This window comes from Halichoerus grypus, chromosome 2, assembly GCF_964656455.1.
Source record: "Halichoerus grypus chromosome 2, mHalGry1.hap1.1, whole genome shotgun sequence".
NCBI classification, from domain to species: Eukaryota; Metazoa; Chordata; class Mammalia; order Carnivora; family Phocidae; genus Halichoerus; species Halichoerus grypus.
In genome coordinates this window covers 186518962-186534999 of record NC_135713.1, presented here as the reverse complement: position 1 = coordinate 186534999, position 16038 = coordinate 186518962, and the positions used below count along the sequence as shown (strand labels likewise).

General features: G+C 45.7%; 1 protein-coding gene across 3 annotated transcripts in view; it reads right to left on the bottom strand.

The window, feature by feature from the left end:
• SOCS7 (suppressor of cytokine signaling 7) overlaps positions 1–16038 on the bottom strand; it is a 31619-nt gene that overhangs the window by 6035 nt on the left and 9546 nt on the right. The window contains exons 3-9 of one of the 3 annotated variants that reach the window (XM_078065643.1): positions 14704–14808; positions 14158–14259; positions 13163–13293; positions 12478–12646; positions 10037–10165; positions 3979–4114; positions 3393–3543 (exon numbers count right to left, since the gene is read on the bottom strand). In XM_078065643.1, the coding sequence (XP_077921769.1) occupies positions 3423–3543; positions 3979–4114; positions 10037–10165; positions 12478–12646; positions 13163–13293; positions 14158–14259; positions 14704–14808 (893 nt within the window). In that variant the 3' untranslated portion in view covers positions 3393–3422. The remainder of the gene's footprint in view (positions 1–3392; positions 3544–3978; positions 4115–10036; positions 10166–12477; positions 12647–13162; positions 13294–14157; positions 14260–14703; positions 14809–16038) is intronic. The other 2 variants (XM_078065644.1, XM_078065645.1) reach the window with 2 other exon arrangements.

Below are 16038 nucleotides of genomic sequence, written 5' to 3'. Positions count from 1 at the left end.
CTTACTTCTCTTTCCCTTTCCCTTACCCCTTAATTTTCCACCCACTTTTCTCCCCACTTCTTTCCCGAGGCTCACTTGCTCCAGAGACTAAAAAAGAAAAGGGGCACCTAGGTGGCTCAGTCGGTTGAGCGTCTGACTTTTTTTTTTTAAGATTTTATTTATTTATTTATTTATTTATTTATTTATTTATGAGAGAGCAAGAACGAGAGAGAAAGAGAGAGCACAAGCAAGGTGAGCGGCAGGGGGAAGCAGGCACTCCACTGAGCAGGGAGCCCAATGTGGGACTCGATCCCGGGATTCCAGGATCATGACCCGAGCCGAAGGCAGACACCCAATCAACTGAGCCACCCAGGCACCCTGAGTGTCTGACTTGATTTCAGCTCTGGTTACGGTCTGAGGGTCATGAGATCGAGCTGAGCACAGAGTCTGCTTGAGATTCTCTCTCTCTCTTCCTCTCCCTGCTCACTCTCACTCTCTCTCTCTAAATAAAATCTTTTTTTAATTTTTTTTTTAAAGATTTTATTTATTTATTTGACAGAGAGAAACACAGCGAGAGAGGGAACACAAGCAGGGGGAGTGGGAGAGGGAGAAGCAGGCTCCCCGCTGAGCAGGGAGCCCGATGTGGGGCTCGATCCCAGCACCCTGGGATCATGACCTGAGCCGAAGGCAGACGCTTAACGACTGAGCCACCCAGGTGCCCCTAACATCTTTTTTTTTTTAAGATTTTATTTATTTGTTTGAGAGAGAGGGAGCACAAGTGGGGCGGGGTAGAAGGAAAGAGCGAAGCAGACTCCCCACTGAGCAGGGAGCCCGACGTGGGATGCGGCCCTAAGGTCTAAATCAGGACTGAGGACAGCATGATGCTTATTCTTTGCCATAGACAACAATCCTGGTGTCACACACAGCAAAGAGACCCTGGGAGTTTAGTTCAATCCTTTGCCCCCCATACTCATGACAAATGGATACCCCTGGCCTATACCTCATCAGATAGTCCCTTCCCATCTCAGGGCCTTTATGCTTACTGGACCCCTTGCCCAGAATGCTCTGCTCCCAGATCCTCTCATGGGTGACTCCTTGATAATTCAGATCTCACCTGAAATGACACCTCCTCACAGAGGCCTTCCCTGATCATCCAAACTTGAGTAGCACTATCCCACCACTAGTCATTAAACTTCACCAGGTTTTATTCCTCATAACATGTATGGTCAACTGAAATTAGCCTATTCACTTCTTTACATATTTGCTGTCTGTCTCTCCTTATGAGAACTGCAGCTCAGCAAGGTCAGGGCCACAGATCACCTCGCTCAGCAACACTCTTCCCAATCCACACTGGGTACTTAACAAGTAGGCAGAGCTGCTGAAGGCAAAGCCAAATGGGGAGCTCCCTAAGACCTGTGGAAAACCACTATGCTTTTGGACCTCTCTGTTAAAACAGTTCTTCTGAAGTGGGACTGAAGTCGAACTCCTCATACCTTACATCCATCGTGGCCCTTGTCCTGCCCCTGGCGCCACAGAGAATAAGTTTAACCACTCCTCCTTCGCATTACTCTCAGGTAGCAAGCCCCTCTCACCCCGAAACTTCTCTGCTCCGTGTTAGTCATTTATTCCCCATATGCTGAAGCTGGGAGCCCCCCACCATACTGAGCCCACCTCTGAATGTACTGTTTGGGAGGGTTCCTCCTAAGCACCCACAGAGGTGGTGCTCTAACTAACGGGTCCTAATTACTCCACAACGGTGTGTTTGCGTAGGCGCGCCTCCCTGGTTCCCTCCTATCTAATTCCCATCCTAATTTCAGCTGCAAAGCCACCAAGCAGAGAAATCCTCCTAGACATCAGAACATTTGGATGTTTTAGGTGTCGCTTCCAAGGCATACAACTTGCATGTAATTGAAGATATGACAAGAAATTGTACACCCAGTCCAGGATGCTTTAAGTTAAAGCTCTGTAGCCTCCCGGAGTTATGATTTCTTTTTTTTTAATTTTTTTTAATTTTTTTATTTTTTATTTATTTATTTTTTTAAAGATTTTATTTATTTATTTGAAACAGAGAGAATGAGAGAGAGAGAGAGAGCACATGAGAGGGGGGAGGGTCAGAGGGAGAAGCAGGCTCCCCGCCGAGCAGGGAGCCCGATGTGGGACTCGATCCAGGGACTCCAGGATCATGACCTGAGCCGAAGGCAGTCGCTTAACCAACTGAGCCACCCAGGCGCCCCCAGAGTTATGATTTCTTGATCTCTCTTCTTTCATTCCTTCTCCCCTTGTTAATCCTTATTAGCCCAGCTCACGTACTTTCCCCCAAGCATAGGATCAGGGACTTTCAGAGCTAAGAAGGGAGGCACCCAGCTGGGTTCACCTTAGCCATGGCCCAGGAAAACCCGTGGGGCATAAACGCCAGTCATCACACTCTCCAGTTATGAAGAGAGCAGAGAGCGTGGAGAGATGAAGACTCCCTTCATTCTCAGACTGTCACTCTGCAGGTTTTTTTCCCTTAGTTTGTATCATGTGGGAGACAGCACTGGGGAACAGAGAAGGTTGGAGGAGAAGCAGACATATTCAGTGCTTCAGGAGGGCAGTCCACACAAAGAGGAGAGATAGGGGGTCACCACACCTGGCACATCACGAGAATGTTACATGTGATCGTACATATAATCCACACTACCAAAATTACTACTCTCTGGCAATTCTGTTCCCTACTCACCTCTATCTTTCAATGCCTACATGAAGGCAGTTTAAAAGACCAATTAGAATCAATCTGCACAAACCAGTATTCCAAGATATTTTATGGGGAAAATAAATGAGTAGAATTCAGTTAATGTAGTGACGGGAGAAGAGCCTCTTAGATAAATGAATTCCTTAGCTAATTCACTTACTCTTTTCAATAATTTACTCTTCAGTGGTCCAGACGGAACTCTAACTAGAAGAGTGAGCTTGTTTTCCTCACCCCCACGTTCCACGCCACTGGCCTTGGAAGTTCTCACTCAGGTGCACAGCCTATTGCAAATGAAAGGGGGCCTGCACTCCCTTTGATGACCTTTTCCTTGTCTGTGGTCTCCTGTTTTACATATCATTTGTGCAACAGCAGGGAGAGGGGCCAGAGTATGAGAGAAGGCCCCACACTTAGCCACACTTGTGTGTTCTCCTCATTTATATTCGGTGCTTAGCTTGCATGTTGCTTGGCAAATACTTTTTAAGCCCCTCCTGTCTGTCTGCTCTTCTCCCATTTGGTGTATGTGCCCCCTTAGGGACCCCGTTATCAGATTTGGTGACTCTCTGGGCAGACACCTGGATCCGGAGTATACACATGGGGTGTGGGGGAGGGGGGTGAGGCCCAGCACATGACGGTAACTGTCCGGGAAGAGACTTGGCTGGACAGTAAGGCAGAGAGCTCATACCCTTGGTGGCGATCAGCAGGGGGCCCCTCGCTACGTGGAGGGTTCGACCTCTTGCTTCTGTTTGGAAATGAGCTGCGCTTCCTTTAGAGACAGGTACACCTCTTCCTGAGGATCATAGTAGTAGAACTTTCGGATATAAGAGATCAGAGGTCTGTGAAAAACACAGGAGGGATACACATAAAGTGTTATTTACAAAGACCATAAACAAAAGACCACCTTTGTTCAAGCCTTCCTTCTTCTTCAACCCCTATATGGCTGTGACTACACAAAAAAACTTGGCTGACCTAAGAAACTTGCCACGTTCACTTGTTATAGCTCTGTCTCCCTCCCTCTTACCACCTCCATTCCACTCTTCGTAGAGACTGCAGAAGGAAGGCTCACGCGCGCACACACACACACACACACACCTTCCTCCCTTCTAGCTGCCATGTGACACTTCTAGAGTTAGGTGCTAAGACACGCGAGAAGTGAAAGGAGGATGCCTGTGAAGAGCGCCAGGCTCTGTCTGTGCTATCAGCTGGCGGGCCTCACTCACATTTCTAACTAAGCCTCCATTCCTGCCCCGACCCGAAAGACCCCATTGTACTTAGGCAGTGGGAGATCCGGGATGTGATCTATCCGGACGAGCTGTCGGATTCGGAATCTGCAAAGGTGCTGGAGGGATTTGACATTGCTGAATCTAGACACTGGATAGAGCAGCTGGACTGGAGTCGGTGGCAGTCCTTCAAGAATGAAAACCAAGGACATATTCAGAAGGAACAATGCAGCTAACTACAATTCCCCTTATGAAGCGAATCCAGGGAAGGGAAATAGGGCTTCTTTATAGTTCACATGTGCGTTCTGTGCAAAAGCTCCTTTCCACAAAGAACTGCTGCTTTCCATTTGCAGAAGCATTACCACTGTATTTCACTCAAGAGACTCGATTCTCCTCCGCCAAGAGCCTCCCTAGCACTACTCTTCACAGCTGAGAGTCTCGCTCTTCAGAATAGCCCAATGAAACCACCAAGCTAGAGACTTTACTTGGAGCCACGTGGCCAATCCCAGGCCTGAGGCTCTCCGTGAAAAGCAGGAATCAAAGCACCCCCGCTAGAAATGGGGGATACTGTGAGAGCACATCTAGCAGCATCCTGAAGGGGAGAACTCAGAAAGGCTGCTTAGAGGAGTCCCCAACAATTCCAACTGAGAGGCTGGTAAGCAGAAGGCAACGGCTGGGATCAAGGCTACAAGCCTATCACTCCCGCCATTTACTTCAAGCCAGGACCAGCGGGTTTAACCACCTCTTATTTCCCACACACACCCCCCCTCCCCGCCCCGGCCACTTCACCTCCTCCAACCCCTCCTTGCTCCTGAAGTTTTAGGCTGGGTCCAGGAACAGAAAAAAAGATGATGCTTTTAAAAGGAAAGCAACGACAGTAGCTTGAGGAAGCTGGAATTAGTACCACTCAGTGCCAAAGTGCCTTCTGACTGATGCCAACCAGGCCCAATGGGAGCCCCACACCCTGCTTTCATCAGCATCAGCGGGCTTGGTGCTGGGAAATTCCAGCCCCCCCCTCCCCCCGCCAGGGGTCAGTGCCACAGAACAGAAACATCCACAATGGCAGGGACACTGAAACTGGTCCAAGGGAACAAAGAATATTCTGGTTTCAATAAACAAAGGGGCTACAGCAGGTAAATAAGCAAACTGCTCTCAGAAAGAATCTGAGCTACAAAATCTTTGAAAGAATTCTTTTCTCAGTTGCTGTCCTATCAAAAGAAATTCTGTAGGCACAACTTATCGGTCTACTACTGTTTTAGGTATCTACTGTTTTAGGAGTTTAATTTCAAACATTTTTAAGTTTTGTTTGAAGGCGTGAGAAGAAAAAATTAAAGCTTGCAGATTGTCTCCCAGAGCCTTTGCATGGTCATTGATAACAGACTTTCTAAAAAAGAAAAAATTCAACATACACATACTGTTACTAAGCAAGTAGGCTTGACTTAAAAACATTTAACTTATTTAGTCTTCAAAACTATACTTTGAGGTAGGTATCACAATTATCCCCATTTCACATATGAAGAAACTGAGGTCTACTGGGGTCTCAGAGAACTTGCTCGCAGTACAGAACCAACAAAGCCAGCCTGCCATGAGCACCTATCTGTCTGAGGAAGAGCTGAGCCCACAGAACTTCAAAGGAGGGTTCTTCAGGCGTCTCCCCAGAGCACCTGCCCCTCTGCTGTCTGCTGAGGGCGCTATCCAGGAAAGCCCCAGCACTTTGATTCATGACTGGCCTCTCTCAGTCCTCTCCTTGCTCCTATCCCTTCAATCCTCGGGCTTATCCTTGGAAGCACAGTAGTCCTCCTCCACCCACATGACTGGTCCTCTCCGCTCATACACTATTTAGAAAAAAAAAAAAAAAAAATCACACATGAATTTCTCTCTTGAATGTATTTAAACTCAAGTGGTTTTAAAATGGTACTGGGTTCAAAGGCCTCTTTGAATTTACCCTCTCTCTCATATGTTTAAAAAATATTCTTTAGTAAATTAAACTATGGCAAACAGAAAGCTTTTGGGGGTGGGTTGTAATAATGCTAAGTTCAACATGATGTTTCAGAGATAAAGGTAATTTATGTATCTAATTATTTATTCCCAAAGACACAGTACTATCGGACTTGTGCTTAAAGAGATCAGGATAATAAGCAGCATAAAATTATCTGACAGTTTGCCTACTTGAATTTTAATGACCATATATACTTGCCTATTTAATTGTGTTACTTTTAGCCTTAGGCTTACAAATAGCAATTTGAAACCTGTTAATTCTCTGATACTTCCTGCTATCAACCTGAACATTTACTCTTTGCCCCCAAACACAGCAAACAACTGGAGCTCTCACATCCAGAGCATGTTAACAGAAGAGGTTAGAAATGGAAATAAATCTGAAATAAGACACCAGGACAGCAGAAAAGGAAAGGGCATGGTGGACAGTGATGATCAGGAACCTTCTTCTGGTCCTTCATACCACGGGTCCTGGGCACCAATCCAGTTTCCAGCCACTTCACTGTTTTTTCTCCCCCCAACAAGGATCAGGTTAGGGGTGACACATCTCTTCCAAGTCTGAGCACCCCCACACATAGGTCTTTCTGCCAAACCAAACTGTTCCCTGAAGACCAGAATTTTCCAGGCCAAAATGTCAATAGTGCAGAATTAAGAAATCCTGGGATACAGAGAAGACCTGTCACTGAACAAAACAAATAATTATAAGATTAATGATGGTTATAAAAGAGAGACCAATTTCCTTAGAGTTGTGCAATTCAAAGTACAATTAAAAAACCAAAGGCAAATCTTTAAAAAAAAAAAAAAAAAAAAAAGGGCGCCTGGGTGGCTCAGTTGGTTAAGCGACTGCCTTCGGCTCAGGTCATGATCCTGGAGTCCCGGGATCGAGTCCCGCATCGGGCTCCCTGCTCAGCGGGGAGTCTGCTTCTCCCTCTGACCCTCCCCGCTCTTGTGCTCTCTCTCTTTCATTCTCTCTCTCAAATAAATAAATAAAATCTTTAAAAAAAAAAAAAAAAAAACCAAAGGTATTGGAGGCGCCTGGCTGGCTCAGTTGGTAGAGCACGCAACTCTTAATCTCAGGGTTGTGAGTTCAAGCCCTGTGTTGGGTGTAGAGATTACTTAAAAATAAAATCTTTAAAAAAAGTATTTTCTCTTCATGCACTTCACAGATGATGAAGATCCTCCCAACTAAGAAGGATATGCTCACTTTGAGTTTTGGTTCGAACAGCATCAAGGGTTCTGTGCTAATCCCATCATATTCTCTTTTTGAGACTGCTGCCTGGTGGTGTTAGGCATTTAGTTTATAACTGTGGAATGGACCAGACTGAGATGCAAACAGTGACCTCGGATTTGTTACCACTATACTCCACTACTAAAAAGAGATAAGGGGGAAACTAAGATCAGGTGCCATCATTTTTATTTTTACTAAGGGTCCCTCCTTTGATGCCAATTACTCCATTTATTCTAACTCATGTCCTTCCTTCTGCTTCTTACTTGCCACCATCCAGAACTTTTCCATTAGTCCTAGCTTTATGATTCCTATGATCCCTGGCATCCTTTTAACACCAGTCTGCATGCCCTGTTAGTGCAGTCAGCTCTAGTACTGAGCTGGAAAGAAAACCTGACTTTGAATCCTGGCTCTGCAACTCATTGTACTTCAGTTGGGGGGGGGAGGGTGGTGTGGTGTGGTGTGGTGTGTGTGTGTGTGTGTGTGTGTGTGTGTGTGTGTTTTAAGCAGGCTCTATGCTGGCCTCCAATGTGGGACTCGAACTCACAACCCTGAAATCAAGACCTGAGCTGAGATCAAGAGTAGGACATTTAACCGACTGAGCCACCCCGGCGCCCCACTGTACCTCAGTTTCTTAATCTGTATCAAAAAAAGAAAGAACGAAAGAAAAGAAAGAAGAGAGACTGTAGTATCCCTTTAAAGGATTTTGTAAGGGCTAAATCAAATAATATCTGGCCCCTTGTAGGCGTTCGGTTATCATCCCAAAGTCGCAACAAACAGGCTCCTTTTAGAATCTACTGAGTTAAAATCCCTGGTGCAGGTTGAGAAAGCTCAACTCAAATGCTAATCCCTACCTCTTCTTCACAACAAGTCCCTCACAGAATCAACCTCACAGAATGCCTAGACTTTTATGACAAGCAAAGGAGGACAGCAAACAACGGTAAAGGAGAACACTGACTTTGCCTTTTGTCCCAGTCCTTCAAAGAGAGGTCACACAGGGTCTAGGAGCAAATACTAACTCCGCTTTGCCTTCTCAGTTTGATTACAATTTTAAGTGCAAGTAGATACCCTCTCTGTAGCATTCCTCAGAGGTCCTAAAAAGACACCCTCCACTAATAAACACACTTCTGACTTCCTTATGTAGTCTCCACAAGTCTCAGCAAACTCAGGTTTCAATTTGCTTGCTGTTACTTTTCCCCAGTAACAGACTGGTAGCAAATAAAGCACAGGATTTGGAGTCAGCTGAGCCTGGGTTTGAACTCTGACTTCAGCACTGACCAGCTAAGTGACTTCACATTTGAGCCTCAGCCTCAGTTTCTTCCCTGTCAAATGAAAATGATCTTATCTATAAATAGACCAATCTATTAGCTAACTTTGGGTTGTTGTAAGAAATGAGAGCTGTTCAAATAAAGAACCTGACAAAGTAATTGGCACAGGATACACAGTCAATAAACAGTAGCAACTGTTACAAGTTCTAACCCTTACCAATGTTAAGAATCTTAGTTAAAATTTCTGCAGACAGGGCACATTTGTAGAATGAAATGAGCTTATAGCAGAGTCCAAGTCTCTCAAATACTCTACAAGTAGATATATGCTCCAGACTCCAGAATCCTCTGAGAGGATTTCCCTGGTTCACCCATAAAAAGAGCTGCTTCCCCTGCCCTTGTCAATCACCCACCGCTGACTGCCATGCCTTGTACTGAGTTCTACATGTGCTCTTGCCTTTATCTTCCTACCTGTCCTCTCTCTGAGGCTATGAGGGTAGAAATATGGCTTATTTTTGATACTGAGTTACAGAATAAATGTCTGTTAAATAAATAACCTCCAAAAGCCACAAACTTTAAAAATTACTAAAGAGTCAATTCCTATAAGAAAGGATTCTAACTTTTCCCTTTAACCAAGTCAACTGCATGAGACTCAACTGTGTTGACAGCGCTGAGGCAAATACGAAATGAAGTGAGAATTAATACAGTTCTCACCCTGTCATGCCTTATTTAAATCACCAAGATTATAAAATGCATTCCTGTAACCTGGCTCAATCCTGTTACTGATGTTCTGCCTGGGGCTCCCCTGGAACTTCTTTTTAAAGCAATTTCTTGGCACACAGTTTGTCTAAGAATCTCAATTTGATTCACTGGGAACGGATGAAGTTCTCATTTTAAGTTCTGTTTGTATCTTACAAATTCCTCAATTAATATGCTTGTCATTTTGCTTTTCCCCAACCCTATAAAAGCAGACAGACTCCTCCAAACCATCCCGTCTCTCCCTTCGGGAGAGATTAGATAGGTAGCTCCCTACTTAGTGGGCAGGAAGACTATATAACCATGCCAGCAAGGATGGGAACGGAACTTCCCAATGCTCCCAAATGGAGAGATGTCTTTATATTTAATGCTAGTAGAGATATACAACAAGAACTATCTACTCTTTAATAGCAAGTTTAGTACAAATGGACAAAATCCACAGCAGACTGTCATTGAATTCAGCCTCCTTGACACTCACCGTGGCCTTTCTAGTGAATACTCTTTTACCTTCCCTGTTCCCGTAGAAATGGCCTGAGCGAGTTCTCACCTCTCTGCTTCACGTGGAAGCGTGAGATGCCTAGATCAGGGACAAGGAGACGCCTCTGAATGTTAAATATTCACATGACGCCTGGGCAGCAGAGGTGGGATCCATTTTCTCATTCGTGTGTTCAGAAAAGCAAAGATTCCTTCTCAGTATGTTGAAGGATTAATGTACAAGAGCAGGAGATTAACCACTGGACTCCAGGAAGAGCCAGGAAAAAGGACTTCAAGTAAGTGTGGCTTTTTCTGGGAGGCAGGGGGACACATTTTGATACTATAATGAATCATACCCAAGTAAGTTATATAATTAATGTAACTCTAGCCTTACCTGGAACCCTGGATCTCAAGAAATAGAGGAACTTCCCATTCTTGGAGTGCATGATGGCTCTCTTAATGAACTCCACCACTGACTGACAGCGATCCTCAAACTTGGGGTGACACCACAGGCTGAAAGTTCCTGCCATGGTAAATTAGGGAGAGGTAAAGATGTAAAAACTTACTTTTAAAACATCTGGGAAGCTCACTTAAATATTGAAATGATTCGCAATTCTGGGAGGGTCGTTTGTGGGCAAGCTGTCAGACAGAGGTCCCTGAAGACACCTGGTCCTGTTTGCCCCACAATGAATGGAAAGGAAGAAATCACCTTTAATAAGACATTAGTATGAACACTAATCCTTAAATCACAGACCATAAAAAAAGACTGCCACAGCAAAAGCCAGTTGAAATGCCATCCCCTCAAGAAACTCTGTGTTCAAGCATTCATGGAATAGTCGAGGCAAGAAAGGAAGAGTGGTTTTGCAAGTCTCACTCATTCATGTGTTACGCACAAAACATCAAATTCTAAGTCTTTTCTTCTTTAACTTCTAAATTCACACCCCCCACAGTATGTTGCAAAGATCCCACCCCAAAATTTTAGAGTCCCAAAAACAAAAGGGAAACTGAACTCCCGTGACTAAAAACAAACCAAAAACTCAAGCACTAAATGCAAAGGAATCACCCACAAAAGGGACGGAATCCAAGAGAACTACAGATTTGAGTCTCTCTAGCTACTCTTATAGTATCACTTAAAAAGACGAAGACAAATGCTCCATTGCAAACTGGCAACTGAAAGACCCACAAGGCTTCTATTAAAAATTCCATTTATTCGAGGAAGAAAAGCGCCTTTGAACAAAAAGTAACTGGAGCACCATTTGAAGGTTCTCTCCTTACCAGCCTCTTGTCTATCAGGGACCTTAGAGGTCAGGCATTTATTCCTCATTCTCATGGCCTAGTCATTCATCATTTTCATAGATTTATAAAAATACTTCATTTGAGGGGCGCCTGGGTGGCTCAGTCGTTAAGCGTCTGCCTTCGGCTCAGGTCATGGTCCCAGGGTGCTGGGATCGAGCCCCGCATCGGGCTCCCTGCTCGGCGGGAAGCTTGCTTCTCCATCTCCCACTCCCCCTGCTTGTGTTCCCTCTCTCGCTGTGTCTCTGTCAAATAAATAAATAAAATCTTTAAAAAAAAAAAAAAAACTTCATTTGAAAATGCTTTACTTTGCATGGTGTTTTTCTGCTGGTTTGATTCTGGCCTTTGGAAAGAGCAGGAGAGGGGGCAGCAGGCTAGGCCACAGCTGCCTAACTAACTCTCAGGTCTGTCACTGAAGGGCCTCTCTTCATGCACCTTTAAGGCAGGGGTGAGGACAGAGGAAGCCATGGACAAAGCTATGCTGGCCTAACACGCTACTTCCTGCCCCACATGAGAAGCAAACCAAATACATACAGCACAACATGGCGGACAGCAGAGAAGACACGGTGGGGGCTGAGAAGAGCCTGCGAGAGACTCTGGCTTGTGAGCCTGTGGCTAACACAGCTCGTTTAAGGCTGATCCCCGAAACTCCCCAAAGTTCTCTCCACTTTTCAAATTTGTGACACAGGCAGTTATTCGGACAAAGGACGTAGCACCCAGCCCCGCCACTGCTGACCGTCACGAGTTTCTGGCCCAGGTCAAACACAGAATGCCACGATGCAAAGTCAATCCAGACAGCAGGGTTGAACAAATCAGCTTCTATACACGAGTGCAGCATTCAGCACCGGCTGACCACAGAGGAGGAGGGACCCCCCAGGAAGGCAGGCAGATAGTCTAAAGCATGTTGATCCCACAAAGTCTCTGAGTTCTGATGACTATGTCCTAAGAGACCACATAGGTGACCTAAAGAAATTATCACCACGCTGTCTGACAGGAAGGGCCGATGCGACTCTCAGGCAAAGAAATTCACTACAGGACGGTCCCAGGATGAACACTAAATTCTCCTCTTTGTGTATAGGATTTAACAGAAGTCTCTCTAGATGTTGTCTAATTATTTTTTCTTTATGAGATATAGATACAGCAATTACCTACATGGGGTGAAAGTTGAAGCAACATCACGCGTTAAGTCTAATTATGAACAGAGCTTGGGAGAATTTGTGGAATGGTCCTAGGTTATCTCTTCCTTCTATCAAGAGAATTCTACCGGCTTTGCTCTGTTTGACAGTCTTGTTCAGGCCCTCCTCTTTTGGAGAGAAATGCTGAGAATACTTTTCAACAGAACCCTCACCTTCCTCCCTACCCCTGCCAACATTGCTTCTAGGGCTGAAACCAGTACCCATAACAACATTCAACGGAGTATGAGATTTTCCTCCCTATCCGTAGTTCCACTTCTATAAAACCTTCCCGCAAAAAGGCCAGATAGCAAGAGTAGAGACCGGCAAAGGGGGAAGAAGGCTTTCCCCAAACGGCAGCACCTCTTACCTCTGTAGTGCTCCATTCTCGTGTGGTGGGTGATACCCTGTGACCGGAAACTGAGGCTCAGGATGTAACGAGGATCAGAGCTATCTCGTACCAGGAAAGAGCCATCTGGCTTCCCTTTCAGCTTCATCTCTGCATCTTCCCAGTTCATTGGTCCCCAGTACCAACCACACTATCAAAGACAAGAAGTGGTCAAGTACTTCACAGCATGGGGGGAAGGTGCACGTTTTCAGCACAATCGATTTTACCGCAGGAGAATCCCCACCCTCCCATCACTTCCAAAACATTTCACTAGGTAAGAGCTGCTAAGAGTGTCTTAACCATTAGCAGTGAACAGCAGGCTCATTCATTTTAGCCCTCCCGAGTAACAGAAGAATAAGCTTACAGTCCCATTACCCGGGCTCTACAAAGAAAAGGAGAGGGAACTGGGTCAGTTAATCTGTCAAACTCAGCTTCCACTAAGTCAACAGTTCTCCACAACCGTTCTTCACCACATTCAAATGTTTTTCTCCAAGATTCCATTTTACAACGCCCCTTATGGAATTGATCATAGCAGCATATTGCTTTGGCACTGTAAATATAGAGGCAAGAGAACTACTCTTCTTCTAAAAATAAGACAAGGAGAGCCCAGGACAGAAGAAGGCGAGTGGGAGAGGAGGCCAGCCGCCAGTCTCCGGGCACCGCCTACCTTCTCCAACTCTCGAAGGCTGGCGGCAAAGCTGCTGGAGTCGGGCCGGTAGAGCGGACACTGGAGATGCTGCGGGGGCTGGCTGTGCAGGGCTTCAGCTGCTCGGATGGGAGCAATCCGGGGAAACGCATCTGCCGGGCAAGACAGTGGTGGTCCCTTGTTCACCCTCCCGGCTCCCAAGCACAAGCAGACCCTCCCCGCAAAACACAGATGCTAACTGAAGAGGGGCAAGGCATTAGAAGCTAAGCTGGAAAGGGTGGACGCCAAAGCAGTGGAAAGGAGCTGGATGGGCTGTAACAAAAAGCTGTGTGGGCTCGTGTAAGCTGTGAAGGATGGGTGGGGGCGTTTGACCCCAAGAGAGGGCTAGGGGAGCTGCTCACTAACCTGACTAAGGTGACTACTTCATGGGCTTCACCAGCCTAGAGCGATTCCAGCTTCTCCCACCTCGAGGTGAAGCGCCGGTAAAGCAGCCTTGGAAATAGTGACTCGCTTACTTGCCCAGGAAGAGGAACGATTTTGCCAGGCAAGTGGAAAAGAATGCCGATTTCATTCATTTTACTCCTTGGGGACTGGAGGCTGGCAAAGCAGGTATGGGCTACTAAATGCTTGGTACTTATTTACAAGGCTGCAGTAAATACTAAAAGCTTAGAAACACCAGAGAACTTTGAAAACTTTAAACCTCCTCACCATTCGGAAATTAAGGCAGTCTCCTAAGTGAGATCTACTCAGAGACCGCAAAGCAGGTTCGGCAGCAAAGAGGTGAGAAATTTAAGTCTTTTATCCCAACAAAAGTCAGATTCACCTCCACAGGGAAAATGGGTCAGAAAAACCAGTTCTTGGCCTCAATTCCAAGGAGTTCTGGCCCAGCCAAGGGGATAAGATTTAAGCTTTCTCATAAGTCCTATTATTTCCATAAATAGACGTCTCCCATCCTTCAAGAGTATATCACTTTGTACTCCCAACTTTCACAAGGCTTGCCTCTAAACTAAGCTAACCTGGGGCATGGGGTGGAGGAGGCGGAGGTAGGGGGAAAGACTGCAGGGAAGACCCCATCGGAGCCACAAGGACAGATGTAGGCAGCGTCCCACTGATATCATCTAGAAGAGAGAACAGAAGCAAGAGGTTCAGAAATATGAGCACAGATGAGTGAGGTGAAGCAGAGGAGAGGGAGAAGGATCATCAGGCTGCCCTCTGGAGCAAGATGGCCTGACCTTCACCCTGTCTTTTTGCACAGAGGCAACAATCATCTTAACCTGGTTTCCTTTGTTGAAAGCAGAAATGTAAGGATATTCCTAAAGCAGTCTACTAACGGTAGATTCAGGGCAAGATAAATACAGGTCTAATCAACATATGGACAGTAAATGTTACAGCATGCAGGTAAGAAACCCATTTAACTGCTTAGGGAGATGACAAGGGTGCTGAGAAAGGGACGGGGAATAATTGGGTCATTATTAGAAACCAGTCCTGGAAAAGAACAACAGGTTTCTAGAGCTCACCCCCTCCCACTAGGGCAAGAAGGCAGAGAGGGGCAGAGACTATACCTAGGAGGCTGAGGCTTCTCCTCGGAGGAGGAGGGGGAGTTGGAGGGTGTGGAGAGGTCAGGCCCCGCTGAGAGATGTCCACGTCCACAAGTGACACAGTTTCACCTGAGGGATTCACAGACCAAGCATGTTACAGAAGCACCTTGCCCGCAGCTGAAGTCGAAAGCAAAGGAAAGCAAAGGGCAAGCAAGGGAGGCTAGAGGTCTCCGGCTCTCAAAAATCTCAAAACCTAATGCTTCCCAGAGCTGCAATCACCCCCAAACACCTGGGAAGTCAATTTTAAATTCTATCATTTCTTGGTCCTGTTAAAGGTCAAGGATTCTTTAGGACAGAAACATGGGATTAACAGTGGAAAGGCCAATTAATTGTGGTTGTGCCACTGACTACGTAACCTTAACAAGGGGTCTTTATTCAAATGGAACTCACAGCATTCATGTTTACAGATGTGTGTACCAATTTCTGCCTTAGGGAGCAAGGCAAGCAGCTTGTTACAAGTCCAAATGGACATGGAAAGCAAGTGCCAGAAAAATGTAAGAACTGCATGGTAACCTGAATGCAGATAAAGGTCCCAAGGTGAGCCCTAACTTCTTCCTAAATGGCTTTCTACATCTAGATTTTCCAGAATATTCACTCATAAGAGAACCAACCATTTCGCATATCAACTGATTCTTAATAGCTAAGGCTACAAAGGCCAAAAAGTGCATTTATAATCCTAATAATGAACTACTTCCACAGTCAGCCAAATCAGGTAAGCTCCAGAGGAGCTTGATGGGGGATGGCACATGGTTTCTCCTATTTCCTGCCTATCATGCAGTTCTGTTCTCTGCATATACCCTCCTTCTTGCGATCCAAGCCCATCTACCCTCTCTCCACTTCAGTCACCAGAGGGAAAAGGGTATTATATAACAAAGGCTGACTGACAAGTTTTGGTAGGTCTGACCCACAGGGGGAGGACTCTCAAGATTTCTCTAATTTGGCCCTTAGGGTGTTACTTCCAACAACTTTTTCTCATTCAGGAGGCTGAATTAGCTCCTCAGCTAGAATTTTATTATTTCCCAGTTAAGAAAATGAGGTAACCAATATCTCTAAAAGGCCAAGAGTTGGGTTTTCAGAATCTAATACACAGTTTTTTACAAAGGTCTTGAGCACTAATTAAGATAAGCAGAAAAGCTCTGCCAGGGGGGACCTGGCTGGCATAGTCAGTAGAACATGTGACTCTTGATCTCAGGGTCATGAGTCGAGCCCCATGTAGGGCGCAGAGTTTACTGAAAGAAAGAGGGGCGCCTGGGTGGCTCAGTCATTAAGCGTCTGCCTTCAGCTCAGGTCATGATCCCA